The sequence below is a fragment of the Quercus robur genome, chromosome 1, assembly GCF_932294415.1.
Source record: "Quercus robur chromosome 1, dhQueRobu3.1, whole genome shotgun sequence".
In the NCBI taxonomy this organism is placed as follows: domain Eukaryota; kingdom Viridiplantae; phylum Streptophyta; class Magnoliopsida; order Fagales; family Fagaceae; genus Quercus; species Quercus robur.
In genome coordinates this window covers 26,023,434-26,050,105 of record NC_065534.1, presented here as the reverse complement: position 1 = coordinate 26,050,105, position 26,672 = coordinate 26,023,434, and the positions used below count along the sequence as shown (strand labels likewise).

General features: G+C 35.8%; 3 protein-coding genes across 3 annotated transcripts; all 3 read right to left on the bottom strand.

Annotated features, from left to right (window-relative positions):
- Positions 1–618: 618 nt before the first annotated feature.
- LOC126713887 (spermidine coumaroyl-CoA acyltransferase-like) lies at positions 619–2,349 on the bottom strand. The gene is made up of 2 exons (XM_050413830.1): positions 2,144–2,349; positions 619–2,107 (listed from the first exon to the last, which is right to left on the bottom strand). The coding sequence occupies exons 1-2, from the start codon at positions 2,308–2,310 to the stop codon at positions 892–894; spliced, it is 1,383 nt and encodes a 460-aa protein (XP_050269787.1). The 5' UTR covers positions 2,311–2,349; the 3' UTR covers positions 619–891.
- An 11,341-nt stretch (positions 2,350–13,690) lies between these two features.
- LOC126727400 (alanine--glyoxylate aminotransferase 2 homolog 2, mitochondrial-like) lies at positions 13,691–17,675 on the bottom strand. The gene is made up of 9 exons (XM_050433071.1): positions 17,302–17,675; positions 16,527–16,757; positions 16,237–16,407; positions 15,917–16,060; positions 15,616–15,795; positions 14,695–14,920; positions 14,404–14,517; positions 14,240–14,326; positions 13,691–14,143 (listed from the first exon to the last, which is right to left on the bottom strand). The coding sequence occupies exons 1-9, from the start codon at positions 17,545–17,547 to the stop codon at positions 14,100–14,102; spliced, it is 1,443 nt and encodes a 480-aa protein (XP_050289028.1). The 5' UTR covers positions 17,548–17,675; the 3' UTR covers positions 13,691–14,099.
- A 7,283-nt stretch (positions 17,676–24,958) lies between these two features.
- LOC126692994 (uncharacterized) lies at positions 24,959–25,831 on the bottom strand. The gene has a single exon (XM_050388870.1). It carries the CDS (start codon positions 25,829–25,831, stop codon positions 24,959–24,961), a length of 873 nt encoding a protein of 290 aa, XP_050244827.1.
- Positions 25,832–26,672: the final 841 nt, after the last annotated feature.

Here is a 26,672-nt window from a genome sequence, read left to right as displayed (position 1 = left end):
TACATTAGCATATATTTTTTATTTTATTTTTATTAATTAATAATGGTAATGTTTTTCAAGTTTATTTTTACTCTTAATATATATTTTTTAATCTTGCTTCCCATGTTGAAATCCTGACTTTGCCATTACTCTTTATCTATATTCTTACAAAATATGAGAAAGAATAATCCTATGAAATAGCAACAGCAAGGGTTGGCATATTTCCCTCTCTTTTCCGGTTTTCCCTCTCTTTTTTAATATTTGGCACAATTAGGAAAAAAATAAATAGGATTTTTTGATAAACTGCAACTTGTATGATTTCTGTGCTTTTTTGGCTCCGCACTTAAGACTTGTTTCCAATAATTTAAATTTTAAATGCGCACAACCATAATTAGATTTATGAAAAGTGTTGAAATTACTACAAAAAACTTAATGTGAAAATAATATGATTAGTGAACTTTAACTATCTAATAAATAAATGTTTATTCTTTTCAATTGGTGACATATTTGTTTATAAATTCCATATAGTAAACTTAATATTATTCCTAATATCACTCTTCAATTTATTAGTAGAAAAACAATGCATGATGACATTTGGTTATAGGAACAATACTTTATTTTTTTCACTAAATACAATGCTTAAGCGTCAAAATATTTGTAGTTCGCTAGTATTATTCAATTCTTTCTATAGAAAGAATTTGGGTTCAAAAGAACAAAATATCACATCTCACTAATTGTAACAAGGATAGTGCACACAAAGTACTCACACACGATGTGGCGTGCCACTTATTTCCCACCAATTTCACTTATGTCTATATCTCACCATATATTTTGCCATGTGGGATTTGTGTTTATGGATTTCTGTAATTTGGTGTGTGAAATAGTAACCGCTCTTGTAACAAATAAACAAAATTACAAAGCTGAAACACAAGCACCATCACCTGCAATCTTTAGAGCATCGATCTCTTCTTTGAACTTGGCCATGGCAGCTCTGGGAAGAGAAATAAATACCCTAACGCCATCTTTCTTCGAAGGATAGACATTGCTTGGTGGCGAGAACATACACAAATCCTCATACCCAATCATGTTCATTGGTACGGGTACAATGTTAATTGGCACCTTCCATCCAAAATCTATATCTAACAAGCCTAGTTGCCTCCAATCTGTGAAATCCATTAATGCACCTCCAGCCTTAAACTTTATATTGACTTCTCTGAATCTTTCCAAAACGACTAGTGAGTGCATGATATAATCACTGTTGGATGCAACTTTTTTGGTATCTTTTATGAGTTTCACTATCTTAGAGAGTGGTGCTTCATTAAGTTCCCCTCCTGTTAACACTATATTTTCCTCTGTAAAAGCATTTCCATAATACCCATCTGGCAAAGGTGGATTCAATCGCTTCTTTATCCCCACAGTCAACAAGAAGAGGATTTTGCCATCTGAATTCAATTTTAAAGCTCTAAACCTTGACCTCCAAACATATGAGGCAAGAGCCTCAACAGTGGTGAAACTTTCATTCAAATTTTGACTCCCACATTCCTCCATCAAACTCATTTTGAGTCTTTTTATACTTTCACCACCTACGTAAAAGCATTCATGCAAGAAGTCTGTAGTTGGGAAATATGGTGAAGTTGCTATAGAAGTGTTATCCACAGGGGACTGGAAAGGCTCCTCAGTAGGTGTTACCACCAGTCTTTCCCTCTCCCACACAGGTTTCACCGAGGGCTCGTTCTCTCCACTTGCAAGCTCAGCCAGGGCTTGCAAGAACTGGCCTGCACTAAACCCATCACATACGGAGTGTGACATGCCCATCCCAATTATGAAACCCCCACAAGAAAATTTGGTCACTTGAAGAACCAGAGGGTGGCAACCTGAGTCACCTTCAGAAGGAACATCATAGACAAACTGTCTGGTTACTTCAACATCAACCCCATCTAGATAGTGAAGAGAAGAGAGGTCGCAATTGGAAGTCGCCACTAAGAATGGCACTCCATCTGCGGTGCAATTGATTTGAAGTTTTCCATCACTGTTTTTCTTAAGCTTGCCAGCCAGAGGATAGTAATAAACCAAAGCCTTAGAGAGGGCTTCTCTAATCACCCTAGCTGGATCTGCTTGGTTGCTAACACTTGATGTGAAGTCATGATTATTATCATAAGAGGACTCAACATTTGATCGGTACACATAAACGGTTTGACCAATATGTTCAAGGTTGGGTTTGTTGTCAATGCCAGAAAGAGAAAGAACACATGAAGATGTGGGTTTCGCTGGTTTTACAAGCACAAAATCTTTCCTATCAAGTGAGAAGACTGTATTATGGTTGTTTGCCATGGAAAAGGTTAAGGCAAATGTGGGTCTTTAAGACTAGAATCAAATAGAGTGTTAGACGCTTGGATGAGACTAAAATGTCGCAATGCGTCACGTTTATATAGCGATAATATCTGTGACTGTCATTACTCATTGGCCATGTCCATCCAATATAAAAATGTAATTTGTCATGAGTTCCCCAAACCAATACGAGATTGTGATAATCTTTGCTTACCATATCAAAGTAGGACTGATTTACATTGGTGTTCTCGGCTATGGATTTACAACCGAATTATTATTTAATCAGGTTTGGTAAGAAAATCTTGTGGCTGGAAATGGAGGGCGTAATTAAGTGGATTATTAGGACAATTTACATTTACTAATTAAGTGGATTAATAGTTAAAGAAGACTAGTGAGGAATTGAAGATGGTCACACTGGTTGGACTTTTTTTTTTTTTAACAGCTTGTTTTGAGTACTCCCAAAATCTCATTAATATCATGATGTATTAAGAACTAGTAAGTCAACTTCTTGAATGTTTCACAATAGAACATTGTAAAGTGAGTTAACATGATTGACTGCAACAATTGTTTTATCCTTCAAATGCATACTATATTTGCTGAATATAAAGATGGCAGTAATGAAACGTAAATTAATTTTTAGTTCCAAAATTATGCGTTTACTTTTGTACAGTTTTATTTGTAAATTACGTAAGTATGAGTACAATACGTATACATTACTAACTAGAATACTATAGCATTATTTCTTCAAATATAATATTTTTTACTAATAAAAAAATTAGAATATTTTCACATGGTTGACTTTAATCATGACAGACAATTTCAAGCAACTGGCCCTAGATGAAATGGAGGCATTTGCCTTTTTTTTTTTTTTTTTTTTTTTTTTTAACTCATAGGGGACGGGAAATGGAACTCAACACCACACATGCGGTAGTTTGTACTGCTGAGTAATATATGAGCCCACAAACACAAGTCACCACAATCAATCGACGTGGGACTAATGTTTTTTTGATACTCCGTGATGCATGTGCTTAGAAAAAAGTTTGAAGACATCTTTTATTTTTGGTAATCAAAAAAACATTAGTCCCACGTCGAGTTTGAAGACATCTTACATAGTAGCTTTTATTTTTGTTTTGGCCATTTACATTATGTCATTATCGAGTCTTAAATTTTTATGGCCGATATACATGGTAGCTTTTATTTTTTTGTCCATAAAACAATTAGAATATTTTCACATGGTTGACTGTAATCATGACAGACAATTTCAAGCAACTGGCACTAGAAGTCTAGATGAAGGTAGCATCACTCTGACAATAGCGTGTGAGGCATGTGCTTAGAAAAAAGTTTGAAGACATCTTACATAGTAGCTTTTTTTTTTGGCCAATATACATTAATATTGAGTCTTAAATTTTTACGGCCGACATACATGGTAGCTTTTATTTTTTTGTCCGTGAAATTTCAAATGAATGCTATTTATCCATTAAGTTTTAATTTTTAAAAATCAGCATTCTTGTTATGATTTAAGTGTCTCATATGATTTAAATACCAGTTTAACTATATGTATATAAGTTATTAGGCTCTCTTTAATTTCTTGTAAGCTAATTTGCAAAAATAAGTTCTATTTTTGAGTTTGTATTATTTAATATCAGAGTTAGCTAGCCACCGCGTCAAGTAATCAGCCATAGCTCATTAAATATGAAATCAAACGAGTTGAAAAATGGCACATCTATCATTGTCTTCTGCTGAATTGGGTAGCATTAGTAACTGTATATATGGGGGGACTGACAGACGCCAAAAGCCTTCTGGATGTGTCCAAGCCTCCAAGGCCTACTAGGGGTAATCTTGCTTGCGTTGGACACCCTTAAAAATGAAAAGATAATGCCTGCTGAAGCATGCATTCAATATGCGGACTGAGATCCAATGACTAAATAATTGTACATCTATCATTGTCTTCTCCTGAATTGGGTAGCATTAGTAACTGTATATATGGGGGGACTGACAGACGCCAAAAGCCTTCTGGATGTGTCCAAGCCTCCAAGGCCTACTAGGGGTAATTTTGCTTGCGTTGGACACCCTTAAAAATGAAAAGATAATGCCTGCTGAAGCATGCATTTCAATATGCGGACCGAGATCCAATGACTAAACAATTGTACACATTTGCAATACAGACGTTATACACAAGTTTTTTAACATATTCTACGACATATAAACTTATAATTTTTTAACATAACTTGTTGGATGTCAAATTTTTTTAACATATCCTCCAATATAAACTTATAATTTTTTAACAGATCATGCTGGACCTATTGAGTTAGTGAAAATTCTGACATTAGATTATTGAACAAAAGACTGAACAAGAGAACTTTTATTTAAAAACTTGACATTTTGAATTACAACACTTTACAAGCACTAATGCTTGATTCTCATACACTGACACTAGTGAATTGCAAACAAGGCACTTACTCACAGGGACGGAACCAGAACTTTGAGTTAGGGGAGGCGGTTTTACTATTAGTTATGTGCAATGATTTCAACCTCTGATTTTGCTTCTTAGCTATTGAGTTTTTTTTTTTTTTTTTTTGTAGTAAGAACAAAATTATTTTTTGTTTAGAATTTTTTAAAGGGCAAGGTTATTTATTTTGGATGAAATTAATTAATTGAGCTTAATTTTATTTTTAGTTTTATTGGTAATTTTTTGTTGAGATTTTTTTTTTTTTTTTTTTTGCTTGTATATTTTGTTTTAGATTTTAAATCTATAATTTTTTTTTTATGGTCACTAAAATGAGGAAAATGCTAGAGCTGCAAGTTTTTTTTTTTTAAATTGCTTATGTAATAAGTGGTAAGTAAAAAAATGATATGAGTGGTGTGCCCATATGTGAACCAATAAGAATTTACTACCAAAACGGTTTGTAAAAATGTTATAAAAATTTTTGAGAGTATAGCATAACTCTTAAAAAAAGTAATGATATTGTTAAAGGGAAATAAAATGTAATTTTATAGAACAAAATTGCTAAAATTAATACAAATATAATAATAATAATAATAATAATATTTTTTTTAAAACAATTTTGGGGTGGGGGGGGGGGGGGGGGGGGCATTGCCCCCCCTAGTCCAAGGGTAGTTCCGCCCCTGCTTACTCACCAAATACACTTGCACACACCTCACTTCTAGACACCTACACACATTAGCTCTTGACTCTATTGTCAGAATAACAAAGCCCAACATAATATATATGATGTCTCTATTATTAACAAATAAATATTCAGTCTCTTGTGAAATTATGCAATATTTTTATGATGTAAGATATTGATAAATTGAAATTGGTCTACTTGATCTAGTAGACTAAGATTATGAATGCATTTATTGTAGTCCTTGACTTGACCATATCCATCATGATGTAACCTATTTTGATAGGTACATTGTTGGACCATGATGGAAAGGATGTGCAAGTTAAAATTGCTCAAACTATGGAAGACAATAAGGGCTAGTCTTTCGATGGTTAGTGCATAATAATCTCGGAAGTCCTTCTATAGTGAGATTCATGCACGTTGAGTCTTGGCTTTAATAAATCTATCGTGTCAATACCAGTAACTTGAACTCCTATTAAAGGTGTTGTCATTATAGTAGTTCTGGATATGAATGATAGATGAATTCATGTATTAGCATGGAGTTACAAAAGTAATAACACATTAATGAACTTCTTCATTAATGAATCTAATTAATAAAGTTGTTTATTAACAAATGTAACATTTTTGTTACATGAAGTGTTATTACGATAAAAAGGATTTTATGGCTTGTCATGTCCTTTCTGAATATTATAAATATTCTCAAGGCCACACTTGCAAGGGGGTGTGAAAGAGAAAATAAAACTCTTGTTAATCCTGACCAGCTGGGAAGAGCATCTTAATTGCTTGTGAGGTCCTTGAATAACATAATCTAGTATGTGAATTTCTCACATCTTATTGTTGATTTTTATTACATATACACATGATATAATTGTTAATCGATAGATGTATTATATTTGTTTCTCTTGAATTATTACTTTTTAAGTATAATTCCAACATCTATTTCACTCTACACACTTGCTACCTATGGCACACTTCACCACCTCATACAACTTCACACATCTCTCACTTGGTGCTTTATGACACACTTCACTTCACACACACTACATCTATTTATTCTAGATTTATGTTGGTTAGGAAACCAACTTGAAGTTTCTAGCTTCTTCCTTTTTATTGGCATTAAATTAATGCCTTTCTCCAACCTTCTAGACACCTTATAAATTTGTGGCTGAAATTTACTAGTGTAAGGAAGCTTTTAGAGAACTATCTTGGAGAGAATTTTGGAAAGAGAGCAAGAAAGAAATGTCCGGAATTAGAGAGAAATTTCTAGAGAGAGATTGTGTGAGAAGTTCTAGAAGTTTCTAGAGTACTCTAGAACTTTCTAGAGACAAGAGAGTTAATGTTGATTTCTAACAGAACCTCACTCTTTTAATTTAACATATGCAATAATAAATGGCTTATCAGGATTACGATTGGGTGCAATACCTGCCCCTAGGGTATTGGACCTAATCTCAATCCTCTCAATGATTTTAATTATATGACTTACTGAAATTTCCCTCCTGTTTCTGCTATGTTTTTTTTAGTGCATATTCTATACGGATCGAGTGTGTAAAACTCACACACAATTATGTCTCATCGAAACTGAACCCTTATACCTGCTAGAGATCGATGCTGCTAAACCGTTGGAGACACCGCCTGAATCTGGTAAAAAAAACGCTGAAGATGCAGTTTGTGGCAAGCAACATTTTCTCTAACAAAGTTAATAAACAGTACAACGACTAGATGAACAAAATCGTCCAAAATGTAATTGATCTAAGAATATTTACCTATAATTCAAAGAACCCCACCTACACTATATGCTAGGAATTCTATTAGTTTAATTACTTGTGAAAAAGAAAAAACCAGAACCAAGCACCCTGCCCAGCCCACTACTATCTCTGCAAAAATCCAACACCTTTTCATAAACTGCATATTTTGTCGTGCATGTGATTTTTGACCAAGATATTTGCATGGATTTTGTGAGGTTTGAGATCTTTTATTTTAAATCAATTACAATATTTAGTTAAGAATCGCATATGGTTTTCAAAACTTTTTTTTTTATAGGATTGATTTTAAACCAGTATTTGGTGGTGTAGGGTAAAATGAAATTAAGAGAGAGCACCCACAACAACAATCACCACCGCCATCGCCAGTGGTGGCTTTAAAAACTCATCCCTCTCTCTTTCTCTCTAGGCGTCTCTCTTCTTTGCACATGATTAAATATGATTTTCCATAAATAATAATAATAATAATATGGTTTTCCATTCATCTCCTGAACACATTCAAATAAGATGACTTGAAAATCTATCACAAAAGACAGTGTCTCCATGCAATTGGTTAGAGAAAAATCATCAAGACGGGGAATTGAGAAGTAGTACTTGATGTAAATCTAGTTCGCCACTCTGCTATCAACACCCATTAGTCATATTCCATCTTTCTTTGGTACATGAATGGCTAGGGCAGTATATGAATTCATGCCATCTCTCACCAAGCTAGCCTTTAGCCAAAAGCTCTTTTAAAGCAATTCATAATCTTTATGATTCATTCTATAGGTTGCCTTGTTTGTTGTTTTAAATGAAAATACATTAAGCATGTATATCAAAGATCAAGATTAAATAATGAAGAAGCCAGCTAGATCAGAATTCAGAAGTGACCAAAGATGTAGAGAAAGAAGAAAGAAATAAAGTTAATAAACCAGACTAAACGACATGTACGTACTGAAGCTGCCATTAATACTAATTGTTAAACTGTATGTGGTTTAGTCTATTAGTGAGCATGTGCTTAGCACATGTGTGATTAGTGTACAGCTTGTTTTCAGTTTGTTAGATTAGCTGTTTAAGTTAGTTTCTTCTAGCTCTCATCTTGGGTTTTATATAAACTACTCTGCTAGTGTATTATCATTATGTTAATGAGAATTCACTCTTAACCAAAATCGATAGTGTACAAAGACACATGCACACACAGACGCACACTCCCACCACTCATCTTGTCCATAATATGTAGAATTTTAGCCTTACTTGGAGTTTTTAACTGGCAGTCTGTTACAAGTTGAACTCCAAGCATCAAACCTCTTCCCCTCACACCCCCAATATCTGCAGAGACAAGTAATTAAAGCAATCTCATTAATTACAGTGCGAGTTTTCCAAGTGGTGCTAGAAAGAGTAGCAATCAAGAGTATGAGACAAAGATTCATATTTCTTAACGTCTAAAACAAAGAGAACAGAACTTTACTTTCACGCTTTTCCATAAGGGCAGTGAGATGATCTTTCAGATGTGACCCCAAAACAAATGCATTCTGCTGAACCTTTTTCTTCTCAATTACTCTGAGAACAGCCAGACCACCAGCAAAACATACAGGGTTTCCCCAAAGGCGTTAAAATAATTGCGGTAAGTCAAGACCTTTGCTACCACAGAAGTTGTTGCCACTGCACCAATGGGAATGCCATTTCCTATCCCCTGAGGAAACCACAAGAGAAAGCTGAACTTTTGTGACTAACAAGCACTGTATACTACGCATGTAAAGTGAATGAAATTGTAAAAGGCAATAAAAAAATAACCCTTCTAAATATCTAAGATTTTCAAGTAGAATATAATTTAATTTTAAGTTTTTTACATTAAATGAAATAAGTGCCAAAGTTCATTGCATTTTACTTTATGCAATCAAAGGATTGGCCCCTTCCAAGGATTAACCTTGATTAATCCATAATTGGAGTAGTTCTTGTCATAGAGTTCTCTTTGGCACGAATCTCCTATTCATGACTAAGGGTGAGTTTAGTTCAACTTTTTGAAATTGAGTTTTTTGAAAAAGTGAAGTTTTTAAAGAGTGTGATATGAAATTGGGTTTTTTGAAAAAGTTGAGTGTTTAGCTAATACTTATAAAAGTGGCCGTTTGAGTTATAAATTACCAAAAATGACAAGATATATATAAAGAGAATTTTTTGTTTTAATTACCTAGCTTAATGCAAGTTATAGACACAATATTTTCACAAAAATTTCACAATAAAGTTTATATGACAAGTTGTTAATGGTAGGAAAAAAAAATAATGTCACTAGTATGTCTAGATGAGAACTACTAAGAACTTACTATGTAAACTTTATTATGAAATTATTATAAAAATATTCTGTCAATAGCACTATTTTTTTTCTAAAAAAGAATAGTACTAATTTAAAAAGTTTAGAAATATAATAAAATGTCACAATATTTTTACAACACTCTTTGTTTTTAGTTGTGGTCAATCCTAGTCTAATATTTTATTAATTTATTTAATTTAATTTTAACATATGAAATATTTGATACCTCAACTGTTATGAAAATTTGTTGTATTTTAACGTAATTGTAATTTTTATTTAGTAAATTTCCGTACATCATATCCACTTTTTTTTTTCCTTCTCTTTTTTCTCATCCACCCATTTCTTCCCCCATTCCCATCAAATATCTTTTCTTTTCCTCCACTCACTATCTTGTCTCTTCTCTTCTTCAGGTCTTCTTCCTCACCCAAAATACGGTTCTTCTTCTTCACCCAAAAGACAAGATAGAATGAAATATATTACATAAAAAAAAAAAATGAGAGAAGAAGCCGCAACTGCAAAAGAAGAATCACGCTGTAGAAGAAGAAGCCTGCAGTAGTAGTGGGTTTATGGGTTTATGTTGGAATTGAAGAAGACTACAACAGTAGAAGAAGAATCAAGGTATTTTTTTTAATTTTTTTGGCGTGAAGGATTGTTGATTTATCAAAGGGCAAAGTTAGAGTTTTAAGTAAAAGTGAGGGCAATTTGGTAACTAACCAATAACCCAACGGATAGATTTATCAACGCGCAGGAGCTTTTGTAAAATGCTCCTCACAGTTTCATTCTGCGAATGCACGTTCTCTTCACAAACACAAAACGCAACTTTTTTCAAAAAGTTGCTTTTTATACCTAATCAAATGCCTATATTGTATTTGTAGTTTTAAAACGGACGGGCTTTTTGGGTTGGGAAAGCTGAAACAAACAGGCACTAATATCAAGAAAAAAATAACAATTCCTTATAAAATGAGGAAGAAAAATTTATTCTGTCCAAATGCTAGGCCTTGACTTAAGATGTATTTGAAAATAACCTTTTTTTGTCGATTCAAGCATGAGGCATCTAGGAAGTTAACTGTTGGGCCCTAAATATGAGTAATTTCACGTTAAAGGCAAATAGTTTATCACTGATTCAGTCATATAGATTGACTTTAATTTGGCTTGGGTAGATAATCTAAATATATTTGAATGGTGATAATTTAGATTAAACTAATTCGTAACATGTTATGAAGTGCCAAGTTCTTTTTGTGTTACCCCTCAAAAAAAAAAAAAATAAATAAATTCTTTTTTTGTGAGTGGTACTCTTTTTTTTTGGTGAGTGGTACTCATGCACCTACACTTGAGCACTTTATAAACTTATTTTCTTCACCTTCCCCTAACAGTATATATGTGTGTGACAATAAATGATGCATTTATGTCTTTTGATAAATCTGTATGGAAATGATGAATACAGTCACACACCATTATACTTTTGTAATATGTTGTTTTATTGTTGAACACTTGTAGATTAGTTTTAGCATAATAGATATTCTTAACACATAATTTTTGACTGTTTCAACATAGCCAACCAAAAATAGTCCCATGAACCAAAGTTCCTAAGCAAATCTAAACATCCCCATAAAGTATATAATAGTGTCCGCTTTTGATAATTTCTCTTTATCATCGGACCAAGACACTAATTAATTTTGGTATAAGCGATGATTGAATCTTAAATCTCTTATTTAACAACAAGAAATTTTACCAGTTGTACTAGTCTGAACCCACATTTAATACTTATTCTTCTAAATTGCATTATATGAGGTAGGTACAATCAAATTTTAATCTAGCTAAGCATTAGAATACAATCAATGATTTAAGAAAAAGAAAAAGAAAATTAATGTTGGTATTGTTTCTTGGTACTTCCAGTTTGCTATTTCACATAAATAATGCTTGAGGCACAATTTCTAGTTAAGATTTCATTCATGGATTCAGATAGAAGTTTGGATACAAAATAACTTTCGTTAAGGAACATGGTTTTATTAACCTCAACAGAAAATTGCAATTTCTTTCTAGTGATTACAGCAGAGTAGGCCAAAATGTGAAGAATTTGAGAAAGAGACTAACGTTTAGATAAAAGAAGGTGAATTCAATTCTAGAGTATGATACAACCTATACTAGTTTGCTATATATCATAAACAATGCTTGGGAGTTGGGACACAATTTCTAGTTAAGATATCATTGGTGCATTCACATTGAAGTTAAAGATACAAAATAACTTTTAGTAAGGATGGAAAATTTTCTATCAGATTGTTTACCTTGTAAATCCTAAGTGATGGAAAGTTTGGTTCAAGCGTTTTTCCAAACACTTTGAGGGACTAGATAACACATGTCACCATCCTAAATCATCAACTTAAATTACAATAAATAAATAATTAAATTTTTAAGAAGAAGAAGAAGTTTAAATTCAAAAACATAACTTGGACAATGTAGTCTAAAGCTCAATGTATCATAAACCGAAGGAGTTTCCTTCTTTAGCGTTAAAAATACTTAAATCTATCATCAAATTCTACAAAAGACAAAATTAGACTCAGCCAACAGTTTTCTCGGCAATCGGCTACCCCCAAAATCTTATCATGGTCTACTACTAATACTTTTTTTTTTTAACATAAGTTTCAACAGAGTAGGACAAAATGTGAAAATTTTTAATCCTTTATGGCGCTCACAACAAAGTAGGACAAATGCGAAGAATTTGAGTTTGATTTTCAAATTAAACTCTAATTTAGAATATAAAAGACGGCAGTTTCAAAATATTTTTTGACATTTTCTTCAAGGCTATACAGTGCCGACAACCTTGAACCTCCTCCATTTGCTCTCTCTTTTGAATCAGGATTTAAGAGGTTAAGACTCAAGATTATAACATACATTGCTTCTGTACTCTTCTCACTTAAAATAAACAATACAATAGGGTAGGGTGGAAAAATTAAGTGATACAAAACAAACAATATGGAGAAAAAAAAAAAAACAAAAACAAAAACAAAAAAACAAAAGGAAAGAGAGACATTTAAAAGATGATATGGTTCCTAGTAAAACGGTGTGGTTTTATTTATTATAAGGAGAAGTAAACTTTTGTAAGATGGTTAAGAAGCTAATAATTGATGCAGCCTAAATCTTAATGTGGCATAATATGAAAAGGTCAACAAAAAGTAGAGGTTTTTGTTTTATATTATATATAGACGTCTAAAAAGTTTTATAAAAGAAAAATGTAGGTTGAGAAAAAAATTTTAAAAAATAAAAATAAAGAAGTTAGGGTAGAGGCAAAAAAATTTAAGAACAATATTGCTACCTTTCAAAAGATACTAAAAAAAATAGGTCTCAAATTCTTTATGTCATAATTATTCTACTTCATAAAATTTTTTGTATAAACAATAAAATTTGGTGATAATATTATATAGGTGGGGTTTGGATTGGGCGTCTGCGTTTACAAACACGCGTTTTCTCTCTCTCTCTTTTTTTTTTTTTTTTTTTTTGAGCCGTAGTTATTAACTTTCAAAGACAAAATTCACTGTTTATGAACAGTGCATACACTGTTCACGCATTTAAAAATATTAAAAATGGATCTCACGATACTATTCACACATTTAAAAATTATTTTACTATAGTATTTTCAATTTTCAGTTTTCAGTTTCAGCAACAATAAGTTCAATCCAAACGGACTCATAATAATATAACTTTAAGTAAGTTGTACATAATGTATTAAAAATCCATTCATTTATAAGTGAAATTTTGATTTTGAAAAAATAAAATCTAAAAAATTACCGGCTTATTCATGGAAAAAATCTTAACAATATAAATATATATATATATATATATATATATATATATATATATATATATGTGTATGTATAAGATATTATATCTTTGTGTGAATTTTTTCACATTAATATATCATATCACATATAAATGACATTATATATTTCATATTGATCTCATATATTTCATGAGTAATTTTTAGATACTTTTGAAGCATGAAAAATAATGCTCCCTCCTTTCATATTTATGGTAGGGTCCACTTATTAAATTCATGATAAAGTCTACTATGAATGTGAAAGGAGGAAGCACAATTTCTATATGCCCTAAAATACCTAAGAATTCTCCATATTTCATATTGGTCTCAAATACATTATATTAAGTGTGTGTGCTCAAGTCATGTATATTTGTGAATGTAAATTTTGTCCCCCCTCTAAATCAAATACTGGCTCCATCCTTGATTACATGAGTACATTAGTTATAAGTTATAACAAGCATATTGCTATTGCCATTCAATCAAAAAAAAAAAAAAAAAAACACCCTTTGCTATTGCCACTCAACCAAAAAAAAAAAAAAAAAAAAGAACACCCTTTGCTATTGCCATCCTTACCTCTGTAAAGTAAGGTTGAGCACAAGTCTTATTTGAAAACAAATTTACTACCTGAATATGAGGAAAGTTCCTGTTGCAAAGGAAGAGAGAGACAACGAGGTGGTGTCTCAACATCTTCCAGCAAGACTAACATTTTATTCCATAGAAACCAGTACATATATAAACAGCTTGCACTTCCAAAGAAAAAGGGCTAATCATGCATAATCAGCTTTGCAACTTGATCCTTGTAGATCTCACATCTTTGACATTGTGTAGTCCATCACATCCACAAGAAAATCTACAACCAAAGGAGATATACAATTGCTTGAGTTAGCAGAAGAAGAAGAAGAAGAACAAGAACAAGAACAAGAACAAGAACAAGAAGAAAACCAACCAGCATCTTCTTTGGTGAAGCAGAGAGGAGGTGTGACCCTAACAACATTTCCATAAAACCCACCTTTTCCTATCAGCACTCCCAATTCTGAAATATCAGTGTAAATCTATTAGACCCACATTAAGCATGTACACAGACACATGCACACAGACACACACACCCACCTCTCATCTGGTCCATAATATGTAGAATTTCAGCCTTAGCTGGAGTTTTTAACTGGCGGTCTGTTACAAGTTCAACTCCAAGCATCAAACCTCTCCCCCTCACATCGCCAATTACTGCAGGGACAAGTAAAGCAATCTATTAATTACAGTGCAGGTTTTCCAAGTGGTGCTAGAAAGATTCAAACATATCTTTTGCAACCATATTTTATTCTAAATGGCAAGTACCAATCAAGAATGTGAGATGAGGGTTCAGATTTCATAACATCTAAAACAAAGAGAACAGAACTTTACTTTCATGTTTTTCCTTAAGGGCACTAAGACGCTCTTTCAGATATGACCCCACAACAAATGCATTCTGCTGAAGCTTTTCCTTCTCAATCACTCTCAGAACAGCCAGACCACCAGCAGAACATACAGGGTTTCCCCCAAAGGTGTTAAAATAATTGCGGTAAGTCAAGACCTTTGCAACCTCAGGAGTTGTTACCACTGCACCAATGGGAATGCCATTTCCTATTCCCTGAGGAAACCACAGGAGAAAGCTGAACTTCTGAAACTAACAAGCACTATATACCAAGCATGTAGAGTGAATAAAATTGTAAAAGGAAATTAAAAATGACCCTTCTAAAGATCTAAGATTAAGTTACATTGAATGAAAGAAGTGCCAAAGCTCATTGCATCTTTGTGCAAACAAGGAATTGGCCCCATATAAGGATTAACCTTGATTGTATGCAGAACAATGGGAAGGAAGTAAACATGCAAATGATGCGAAACAAACCATTACAGGTTGATTTACTTCCATGCAGTGTTTAATGTATCTTTACTTCGAGCAATCCACAAATTTTCCGTTATTCGGGTGCAGCAGAATCAGGTGGTAAATAATGGGGAAGAGTTCTCCATTCACAGTCGGAACAGTATGAATGGGTAAAATGTTCTTTCAAGACAAGCTCAGGTTTCCTCTGACAACTTTATTTCACATACTTTACTTCACAAAATGAGATTTTTTATACAACATTCATTCATAAATGTAATGAAAATGCTTACTATGACGCAGGATATTTCTCAAAAAGCTGCTATACTTCTAGGTCGTTTATTAAGCTCCCCAAAAGCAATGGGCAAGGAATGCAAATAGTGCTATAAAGATCTACAGATTTCTAATAAGCTCCCTCAAATCATGGGGAGGGAGTGATGCCAATGGTGGTCAGGAGGATCTACCTTTGCCATGGTCACAATATCAGGAACAACATCATGTGCTTCAAAGCCCCAGAAATGACTGCCTGTCCTAGCAAACCCTGACTGAACCTCATCAGCTATACAAAGGCCGCCAGCTTTTCTAATGCTGTCATACACGGCTTGCAGGTAACCTGGCGCCAACTCCATAATTCCACCTACTCCCTGTCAAGCAAGGAGACTCAAATCAGAAATGAACAAAATGAATCATCTCTCAATCATAGTCCTATGTAAGCAGGTTTATGTTTGTGTTTCTTGTGTTTGTGTGGTTTAGTGGCAGTATTACCTGTATCGCTTCTGCAATAAGGCCACCTACATGACCACTAGTTCCATAGTCAATGATGTCTTGGACATCTTTAGCATATTTTACTCCATCTGAACCAAAGACACCTCGGTACTGATCTGGGTTCAGGGCATGGTGAACTCCAGTCTGTTGGCACAAACATTTTATCAATAACATTAAAAATGACAATTAGTCCGGTTATTCCATGTTATAAACTTGTAATGTTCATTCTTTCTTCATTGTAAAAGGCATTACTGTCCATATAAACAAACTATGGGGAAAATTCATTACAAAGCAGAAGTCATTCACTTAAGAAAATATACCTGTACAACATTGTACTTGTAATTAGATTGAGCAGTAGCACCCATTGTCCCAGCTGCATTCCCATGATACCCGTTTCTAAGTGAAATAATGTCATGGCAGCCTGTATACAACCGCGCAATCATCAAAGCCAACTCATTCGCTTCTGTCCCAGAGTTTGTGAAATAAACAACCTGAAATTAAGCTCATACAAATTTCACATCAAAAAAAAAAAAAAATATATATATATATATATATATATATATATATATATATATATGGTCCATACAAAGCTTGAAATCAAGCAATTCACCTTGAGATCTCCGGGCATCTTAGATGCCAGAGCCTCGGCAAAGTCAGCAATAGCATTATTCAGATACAGAACCGTAGAGTGCTGCAACCGCTTTGTTTGGTTAACAATTGCTTCCACCACATCAGGGTGACAATGTCCACAACAAACTGTGGCTATCCCACCAAATGAATCCAAATATCTACGACCAGTTTCGTCATATAAATATTGCATTTTCCCATCTACCAAATTCAACTGTAAAAACACAATCACATAAATGTTATAATCACCACCAAACATCATAAACATTCCAATATCTCCTGAAATCCAACACTGACGAGAGACTCGTCCTATTTACATAATAATACATCTTACTAATTAAATTCAAGACAAAATCCAACGTGAGAGAGAAAATATCACATCCAACAACGTGAGACTCCTCCTATTTCATAAATAATAGGAAGTACTATTTAAATTCACTCACGACAAAATCCAACGTGAGAGGTTAAAGTATCCCGTCCAACAACGTGAGAGTCCTCTTTTCTCGTAAATAATAAATCCCATTCATTAAATTCACGACAAAGTCCAACATTAGAGGAGAGAGAGTATCACGTTGCTACGATGATATCTAATAATTTTCTTATACTTCAAAAACTTATATATGCATCGATTTCTATGCATCTGAATTATAATAATTTTCTTTTTTATAATAAAAGTTATATATGCATCGATTTCTATGCATCTGAATTAGGGAAAAAGAAATAGTGAAACGAATAAGATTTGTGCATATAAAACATACGGGGTTGTTGTAGAAATGGAACAGGGATGGGCTGAGGTACTCCTTGCGCTTCTTCAAGATCTCAGCAGAAGATGGGCCAGTGTAAGGGGGTGGGGTGTAATCGAAGTGGGGCATTTTGGGTGTGAGAATATCATTGTTGTCTTGAATGGAGTTTTGGGTATGGGCTAGCTGGGAGAGAAAGCAGCGAGAATTGGACCTGGAATTTCTGTGCGATAGTGTCACTGCGGTTTGGATGATTCGCTGCATCTTCTTCGTTGATAGTTGCTACTCTCTCTCTGTCTCTGTCTCTGTCTCTGCGTCTTAGTGGAGAGAGCTTTGTATTTGTCTGAGCAGCCGAAGATCTTTTGTAAACGTGGGAATGAGTGACTGTCTAGTCCGTCTTGACATTGATCTGATCAGATCACGTGCTTGAGTTCGCTTCTTTCTGTTTGTTTATTATTATTGTTTTTGATTTTTGACAGGTGTTTCAATGGGTTTTTTTTTTTTTTGATAGGTGTTTCAATGTTTGTTTTGTTTTGTGCTTTTTTTAGAGTAGTGTTGTTACTTAGCAATCGATCAGTCCTTTATTCTAGTCTTCGAGATAAAACTTTGCTATCAAACCTAAAATATTTTAAAAATAATAATAGTAAAAAACTTTTAAAAAAAAAAAAAAAAAAAAAAAAAAACTAGCATTGGGTTATCTAGGATTTTTTTTGACCATTTTGTTTTGATACATATATAGGTGCATTAAATTCTCTATTCTGTTTTAATCAAAAATAGTTTAGTTAGAATCAGTTATTTTGGAGAAATCCCAATATTTTTGTCGAAACATGTGTTCTAGACATACGCTCTGTTTGTTTCGATGTAAAATATTTTCAAAAGTAAAATATTTTACAGGTAAAAATTTTACTGTAAAATATTTTCAAGTGTTTGGAATGATAAAATATTTGAAAATGCAAGCCACCACCAGCCACCCCATATAAGCAAAAACCACCAACAACCACCCCCCAATGAACATAAACCATGAAACCACCACCAACCACCCCAAAAACCAAATCTGGAAGAGAAAAAAGACAGCCACCATCTAAAAATCCGACTGTTAAACCACAAATCTGAGCACAAACCACCAACAATCCACAACATATGAGCATTAAACCACAAATCTGACCAAACCACTCCGTAACCACCCAAAAGAAAGCCAAAAAAAAATTCACAAACCCATATTGAAAACCCAAAAACCCACCTAGCCAAAAACTCAAATCGAAGGGCTCAGCCACCATTCACTGTAGAAACAACCTGCAAAGACGAAACGGAACTACCATCTACCATCAAAGTCGACCCACATCTCCATCCCAGCCATCTACCGCCACCCTGAAACCCAGCCACCCATGACCCATAAACCATCCAAACCCAGATTTCCAAACCACACGGCAAAAAAAAAAAAAAAAAAAAAAAAAAAAAACCTATGGATGAGTAAACGACGGTGGAGGTGGCCAAGAATCAGTGGAGCCGATGAACGTTTAAGAATAACAAGAACTCAGGTGAAGCCGGTGATGGGTGGCACTGGCAAAGGGTTGAGCCGATGTTGGGTGGCGCCGGCGAAAGGTAGAGCCGATTATAGGTGGTGTTGAAGAGGGTGGAGCCAGTGGGAGAGAAGGATCAATGGTGGATTGGGTTATGGGTACAAAACTAAGACAACATGACAGGGAGAGAGAGGCAGAAGTGTAGGGTGGACTGAGAGAGTGCAAATGTAAAATATTTTACCAACATTTCAAGTGTAAAATATTTTACAAATTTTTGCCTTAATTATTTTAGTTGACTGAAAATATTTTACTGTTGACCAAATGCTTTATCTTAAAACAAATACAGTAAAATATGAAAATATTTTCTTGAAAATATTTTACATCAAAACAAACAGAGCATAATTACCAAGGTTTTCAGATTCGGACTATTCATTGAACCGTAAAAGGGAGAGGTTCCAGGTTTTTGAAGTCAAACCGAGGTCAAACCGGAGTCGAACCGTGATGACGTCATAATTAATTTAATAATGATTTAAAATATGAATTAATATATTAAATTAATATAAGTAGAAAAATGAACTAAAATAGTCTAAATAAAAATAAAGATTTAGATTTTCAAATATCTTTTTTATATCACAACTTTCATAAGGCAAATAAAAAATATGAAATCTTAAACAAACATAAATATTGTTTGATAAAACTCAATATTTTACTTTTTTTAATCTTTTTATAAGAGTTTATGTCTAAATTATCTCAAGTCATGCTCAAGCCCATTAGACCATCCAATCAATTGTTTTATGCCAAAGCCCATTTGAATATTCAACTCTTTATGAAAATTTTTAAAATAAACAAAAGCTAGAGGAGTGGTCGGATAAAGACTTAAAGCTTTACAAAATTGATTAAATAAGGAGCCCAACGAAATTTTAAGAAGAGTGGTTGACAGAAAGCAAGCTGTCAATCATCTTCAAAGCCTATTCAAGCCTAGCCTACATACTTTACTTGACTATATTTATGGTATGTGGTTGTAAAGAATAGATGGATGCATTGTATCAAAGTGAAGAAACACTTGTACTACAGCAAACATATATTGGATGACTACTTATCAAACCAGCTAGCAATCTTATCACCACAGTAAAATTCAGCCCAAACTTATCTCAGTTTTCTTTTTTCTTTTTTTTTGTTGGTAGAATGGAATTTTCATTAATAAACAAAACTAACGAGCCAGCAACAAGGCTGGACAAAGTCGGTTGAAAAACAACCCCTGGCAATCAGCCATAACAAGAGGTATCAAGTCCACAGGAGGACAAAAATAGAAGCTAAAATCTAAAGATTGATCACTACCTACGTTAGCTAAATGATCAGCACACCTGTTAGCTTCGCGATAGATATGCTTGATGCTTAATTGGGGAATCTGAGCAGCTAGGCATCTACAGTCATCGAAGAGTGAAGAGACTATAGTATTAGCATATGAAGGATTTTTGAGAGCATCAACTAAAGCTTTGGCATCAAGCTCAACCATAACAGCATTCAAATTTAGCTGGTTACACAAGAGGAGACCATCACACAAAGCCCAAGTTTCAGCAGGGAAGCTATTAGTTTTACCGATTTTTCTAGAGTAGCCCACGATCCAATTACCCCAATCATCTCTAATCAGCCCTCCACCTCCAGCTGCCCCTGAAGAAACGTTCACAGACCCATCGGTATTAAGTTTAACCTATCCTGTGCTTGGCTTTTCCCATCGGACTTGTCTAATTGCCATACAGTTGCTGCACTTTGGTTGAGTGATACAGAGCATAAACTCCATAGCTTGTATAATTATCAAACTGGACAGGTTCTGATTGAGTCCTCTGTTATTGAAGACAACCTGATTCCTTTGCTTCCATAAAGACCAAATGGCAAAAGAAAATAGAGAGTACCACGGAACACCTTTGACAATGGGAGAAGACTTAGAACTAGCATTAGAACTCAGCCAGCTTTGAAAGTCTTGAGAAAAAAAAATAGCATTGCAGATATGAGCACCCAGTTGATACCAAACCGGTTTAACTAGCCGACAATCACGAAGAGCATGGGAAATAGACTCAGATTGCTCAAGGCACAAGGGGCAAGAAGTGTCTAGAGGGATACCTCTTTTTGCTAAGCACTCCTTGACACCAATGCTGTTATGCATGCACCTCCAGATGAACATTTGGATTCTAGACAAGGTCTGAAGCTTCCAAATCCAAGAGCCTGGAAAAGAATCAGCTACCATATGATCTTTGGCTAAAAAGTAAGCACTCTTCATATCAAAACTCCCCTTAGAAGAATACTTCCAAGCTAGTTTATCACTACTTCTAGCCACTATTGGCAGAGGAACAGCTTGAATGTCAGCTTTAATTTTTGGGGGGAACTCAAAGGGCATGGCAGCCCAGTTCCAACCAAAAGGAGCACGAAAGTCTTTCACAGAGAGGCTGGCTAATCCTTGGGGAAGGGGACCTTGAATGATTGATCTGATGGGACCACTATTTAACTAGCAATCCGACCAAAAGTTGAGATTACTCTCATGCCCCGGCACCCATTTAAAACCTTTATTGTAAACAAGTTCTCCTTTTTTTAAACTCTTCCTAGTAGAAGAACTTGGTAGCTTTGACTCATTTCTGGAATTGAACCGTTGCTTTGAACAGTATTTGAATCTGAAAACTTTGGCCCATTGAGATTCATTCTCAGTGTGAAATCTCCAATTAAGTTTAGCTAGGAGAGCCGTGTTTCTACCTCTAGCAGATTGGAGGCCCAACCCACCAGACTCTTTGGGCTTAGTTACAGTATCCCAGTTAACCCAGTGCATTTTCCTTATATGATCAGTGGACCCCCACAGAAAATTCCTATTGATTCTATCAATGCCGTTGAGAATTTTTTTGGGTAAAAAATTACTCTACATAACATAGCTAGGAATGGCTGAAGATGAAGCTTGAATGAGAACCATTCTACCCGCCATGGATAGGAGGTTGGCCTTCCAACCAGCAAGTTTCTTTTTAACTCTATCCAAAATGGAACCAAACTCATGCCCTTGCCTCCCCAGTTGTTTAATAGGAAATCCCAAATACTTGCCGAGATTGTTGGTTGAGTTGAAACCCAATATGCTAGTTAAAGTTTCTCTTTCTTTAGGGTCAACATTAGGAGAGAAGAAAACACGGGACTTTGCTTCACTAACTTTTTGCCCAGATTTAGCACAAAATTCCTGAAGGGTAGAACTGATGGTTGCACAGTTTTTAGAATTTGCACTAGCAAATAGAACCAAATCATCCGCAAAAAAAAAAAGATGAGAAAAAGCTGGGCCACTACGAGAAGCTTTAACAGGAGTCCACAACTTGGCAGAGCACATTTTTCCTCAATTAAATGGCCCAAGAACTCCATGCAAAGGATGAAAAGGTAAGGGGAGAGGGGATCGCCTTGTCTGATACCTCTTGAGGGAAGAAAAGGATCAAGGCTGCCGCCATTAAAGAGAAGGGAAGTGGACACAAATGAGACATAGCTCATGATGAGCTCGATGAGGTTTTCAGGAAAATTAAAAAGGGTGAGCATCTCCCTAATAAAGCTCCACTCAATTCTGTCATAGGCTTTCTCTAGATCAATCTTAATGGCCATGAACCCTCTGTTCCCTTTAGCTCTCCCAATGGTGTGAATTAATTCTTGGACGATGATTGCATTGTCAACACCTCTCCTACCTAGGATGAAAGCAGTTTAGTGAGGAGAGACAAGGGAGTCCAGGTGTGGCCTGATCCTGGCTACAATAATCTTAGTAATGATCTTGTAGACTGAGTTGCATAAACTGATAGGTCTGTAATTCCCAATAGTTTCCGGACCTTGAATCTTAGGAATGAGAACAATATGAGTATTATTGAGATACTCGGGAACTTTCCTTTCAATGAAAACTTTCTCGACTTCCTTCCTCATTGAATCTCCAACTAAGAGCCAAAATCTCTGAAAAAAAACTAGCATGTAACCCATCCAACCCCGGGGCCTTGTAAGGCTTCATGGACCAAAGAGCCTCCTTAATTTCTTCAATGGAAACCATGGCGCCTAAAGAAAGCTTCTCCTCCTTAGAAAGTTTAACATGCCACTGAACTAAGCAGGAGGGCTTCCAAGAGACTGATTCTTGGCCAATGGTATACAAGGTAAGAAATCCTTGCCTAAAATTCTCCATAACCTCCCTTTCCTTAGTGATCCACAACTCCCTATCGTCCTTGACTGCCGCGATGTGATTTCTTTTCCTCCGGGCAAGGGTAGAAACATGGTAAAAAGAAGTGTTTATATCCCCTTGGATCATCCAGTTCAGCCTAGACTTCAACATCCAGAGATCACGCTCCTGGTCCAGAATAGTCTCCAGCTCTTTTTGGAGTTGATTCTCCAGATAAATAAGAGAGGAGTTAGGATTGTTAGACAGAGCCTTTTGGGTACCATAAATTCTAGCCATAATTCTCCTTTTTTTCTGATGGATGTTTCCAAAATGGTTCCTATTCCACACTGTTGCATCCTTCGAAAAAAAATCAATAGACTCTACTAAATTCCTATTCCCATTCCAAGCTTTAGAAACAATGGCGGGAAAGGAGATATCAGAAAGCCAAAACTCTTGAAACCTGAAAGGCCTAGGGAGCTTGACTGCTCTGACTGGCAGAGTTTCCATGAGAATAGGGCAGTGGTCAGAGTGGCACCTCAGAAGATGGGTAACTCTAGCATTCGGATAAATAACACACCAATCTGGGTTCATAAAAAATCTGTCAATCCTTTCCAAAATCAAATTATTGAAGTCTCTTTTGTTAGTCCAAGTATATCTAGGACCAGAAAATCCCATAGCTACCATACTGCATCTATCAAGACAATCCTTAAAAGCCAGAGATCGATTGATGTGAACACCTCTACCTCCAAATTTATCCTCATCAATTAACGGCTCATTAAAGTCACCAGCCATAACCCATGGCAAGTTGTGTAATTCTGTAACTTTAGTTAGATTTTCCCACAATATGCTTCTTTCCTCAAACCAAGGACTACTGACTAGCATAAATAGTAGAAAATAACCAAGTGAGTCTAGAGTTTCGTACCTTAACTTCAACATGAATTTCCTATTCGGTCTTCGCAAGCAATTGCACCTCCACTAACTCTGAGTCCCAAAGAAGCCATAATCCACCAGAGTATCTGATGGTATTTGTGTGAATGGCTCCGTCCAACGGCAATCTGTCTGTAATTGCCTTAGCTCTATCCCTTCCCAATTTAGTCTCCATAACCACAAGAATTGCCAGATTGTGCTCCTAGACTAGATTGCGAATATGACCTTGAAAATTAGGCTTCAGGGCACCTTTACTGTTCCAAATAATAAAATCCATGATGGATTGGAGATAAAAAGCCATACAACACACTTCAGAGAACAGGGGCGGCTCTGTTCCCTTCATCGGAACCCAGCTGATCTTCGGCATACTCCTATCCTCGCTAACCAAGCTCTGGTTAGCAAGTTGAACTTCCGCACTAGATTGAAGATCAACATCCAGGTTGCTATCCTTTGGCGCGTCATCCATAGAGTAAGACCTCTTCTCTCTAACTTGATGGGTATGCAAGCTCCGATCACTCTCACTTTCATCGAGACAACTGGTTTTGGCATTGGATTTTGCCGAGAATTCAAAGGTGGCGCAACTGGGTTGGTTTGGTTCAGACCGAGGTAAAGGAGGATAAGTGAGGGGAGTGATGGAGATATTTTCAAAAGAACCTTCTACACAGGGGTTAGCGGCGCACTTGGTTGGAGTCTCAGAAGAACGATTCCTAGCCAAACTCTTTTTGCCTTTTACTGAGGATGGGAAAGTAGTGGAAGCGTGGAGAGATGGGCTGGGCTTGTTAACTTGTCTCAAGTTTGTCACTACCCTCTCAAAATCGTCCACAAGAGGCCTGTGCCTATTTGGGCTTGAGGTGGTTTTTTCCTTCTGAGTAAATAAGCCTGGGGCTTTTTGAGTCCATAATTTATCTCCAAATTTTGACCCAGACCCAATTTTGGGATTTGCATGTCTACGTGGTATATTTTTGCTAGATGAAGGACCACCAACGGGCATATTTGTCCCTTCCGCAAACACAGGAGTCAGGTGGTTAGAGGAATTCCATACCGCACTACCTGCACTCCCCGTACCAAGCCCCGTACTCTAACTTGTCCTTACTCCTTTTTGTCCGTTACGTCTCCTGCTCACAATCATCCACGGACCATATTGCCCCTCACCGTTCGTCGCCTCACACGCATTGTGTGTGACACCGTCGTTCACTTTCCAGAGTTCAAAGTTTTCGTCATCTTCAACGTTGGTTTGGCTCACTAGAACCTCCTTTGCCTGAGTTTGCGATTCCTTCTCCTTGCGAATAGTGTATGGGCAAGCTTCAACCTTGTGCCCAATTCTTCCACAAGAAAAACACAATTTATGGATTCCCTCGTAAGTAACCACCTGCTCAAACCGGCCGATAAGCAAGCTATTGACAAGCGGCCTGTTGATGTCAACCTGGACGCATAATCTAACGTATCGGCCACGCGCCTCCATGGCTGTATGAGAGTCAATCCTAAGCACCTTGACAATGGATTCACCAATTTCTTTGAGCACTTCAGTTTCATATAACTCAATAGGAAGCTCATTGAGTCTGATCCAAACAACGATAAGTGAAACATTTGCCGTCGATGGCTTGAAAAATGGCTCCCACGGCCTCAAGGATAGAAAGTGGTCACCTATGAACCACGGGCCCCTTTTAATCACCCTCTCTAGGTCTTCCTTGGAGTAGAATCTGACTAAGAAGAAGCCATAACTAAGGTCGATGCAATCCATCCTCCCTTCAGGCCTCCATAGCTGAGACAACTTGCTTTTCATATAGCTAAGTCCCATTGTTCTCCCAACTAACTTCACAATGATAGCCTTAGACCAAGGACCTCGAATGTGCCGCTTCATATCATTTGACAGCTTGATTTTTACTTGCCCCTCATGGACGGGGAAGGCTGCCTGACCGTTCTCATCGTCAAAGTCCAAGTCTTCTTCCATATGGTCGGTCAAGTCAAACGCTTTAGCAAAAGCACTTGGTATTTCCCCCACCAATTTATCCTTGAGGGAAGTTCTATTAGTGAAACTTGTAGCTTGGCTTTCTGACGAGGGCGATGAAGCCCGAGACCCACCGTTGAACTCAGCATGGGTGATATCTTTTACCTTCTTATTGCTCCGGGCCAACTCAGCTTCTTCCTCTCTAGAGAGCGTTCTTGGGGAGGGGCAATGAGTCAGAAACTTTAAAACTCATTTTTGTCATTTCCAAGGCTTTGTCATGTCACACGTGCTAGGCTCACCAAACTAAAAAGCAAAAATAATTTTGAAAGCAGTCATCTACTTAAATTGAAGGCAGGAGACCAAGAAGAACGAAAGAAGAAGCAGTGAAGAAACAAAGAAGAAGAAGGAGTTGCATTGTCTGCGCTGGATTAGGTGTTTTTTTTTTTTTTTTTTAAGTGCTTGGCTTGATCCGTAAGATCCACTCTCTGTTTTATTTTTCTCTCTCGCAATTTGTTTTTGTATTTTTTATATTCAAATTCTTTATGGACCAAGATCAGTTTTCCAGCCAATTATAGTAAAAAAATGGAACCGTGCGAACCTCTAAAACCAGCCACGGTTCTCAAAACCATACGGTTTAATCGCGGTTCGAGCGGTTTTATACATTTTTCACATAGAATGGTTCTTAGAGTTAAAAGAACCACAAAGATGAGCGATTCGAGGTTTTCCCAGTCGGACTGTACGGTCCGGTCCTTGTTTCAAAACCTTGATAATTACTAGGAATGGCAACAGGTCGAGTTCGGATCGGGTTTTTCAATACCCGAACCCAACCCGCGGGTCTTAGTCC

Coding starts and splice junctions, on each gene's coding strand:
- LOC126713887 (XM_050413830.1), bottom strand. CDS start 2,310: ATGGCAAACAACCATAATACAGTCTTCTCACTTGATAGGAAAGATTTT. Junction 2,108..2,143: donor GTGTACCGATCAAATGTTGA/GTCCTCTTATGA, acceptor CTTCACATCAAG/TGTTAGCAACCAAGCAGATC.
- LOC126727400 (XM_050433071.1), bottom strand. CDS start 17,547: ATGCAGCGAATCATCCAAACCGCAGTGACACTATCGCACAGAAATTCC. Junction 16,758..17,301: donor TCCATTTCTACAACAACCCC/GTATGTTTTATA, acceptor GTGTTTTTACAG/TTGAATTTGGTAGATGGGAA. Junction 15,796..15,916: donor TTATTGCAGAAGCGATACAG/GTAATACTGCCA, acceptor CTTGCTTGACAG/GGAGTAGGTGGAATTATGGA.
- LOC126692994 (XM_050388870.1), bottom strand. CDS start 25,831: ATGGAAGAAGACTTGGACTTTGACGATGAGAACGGTCAGGCAGCCTTC.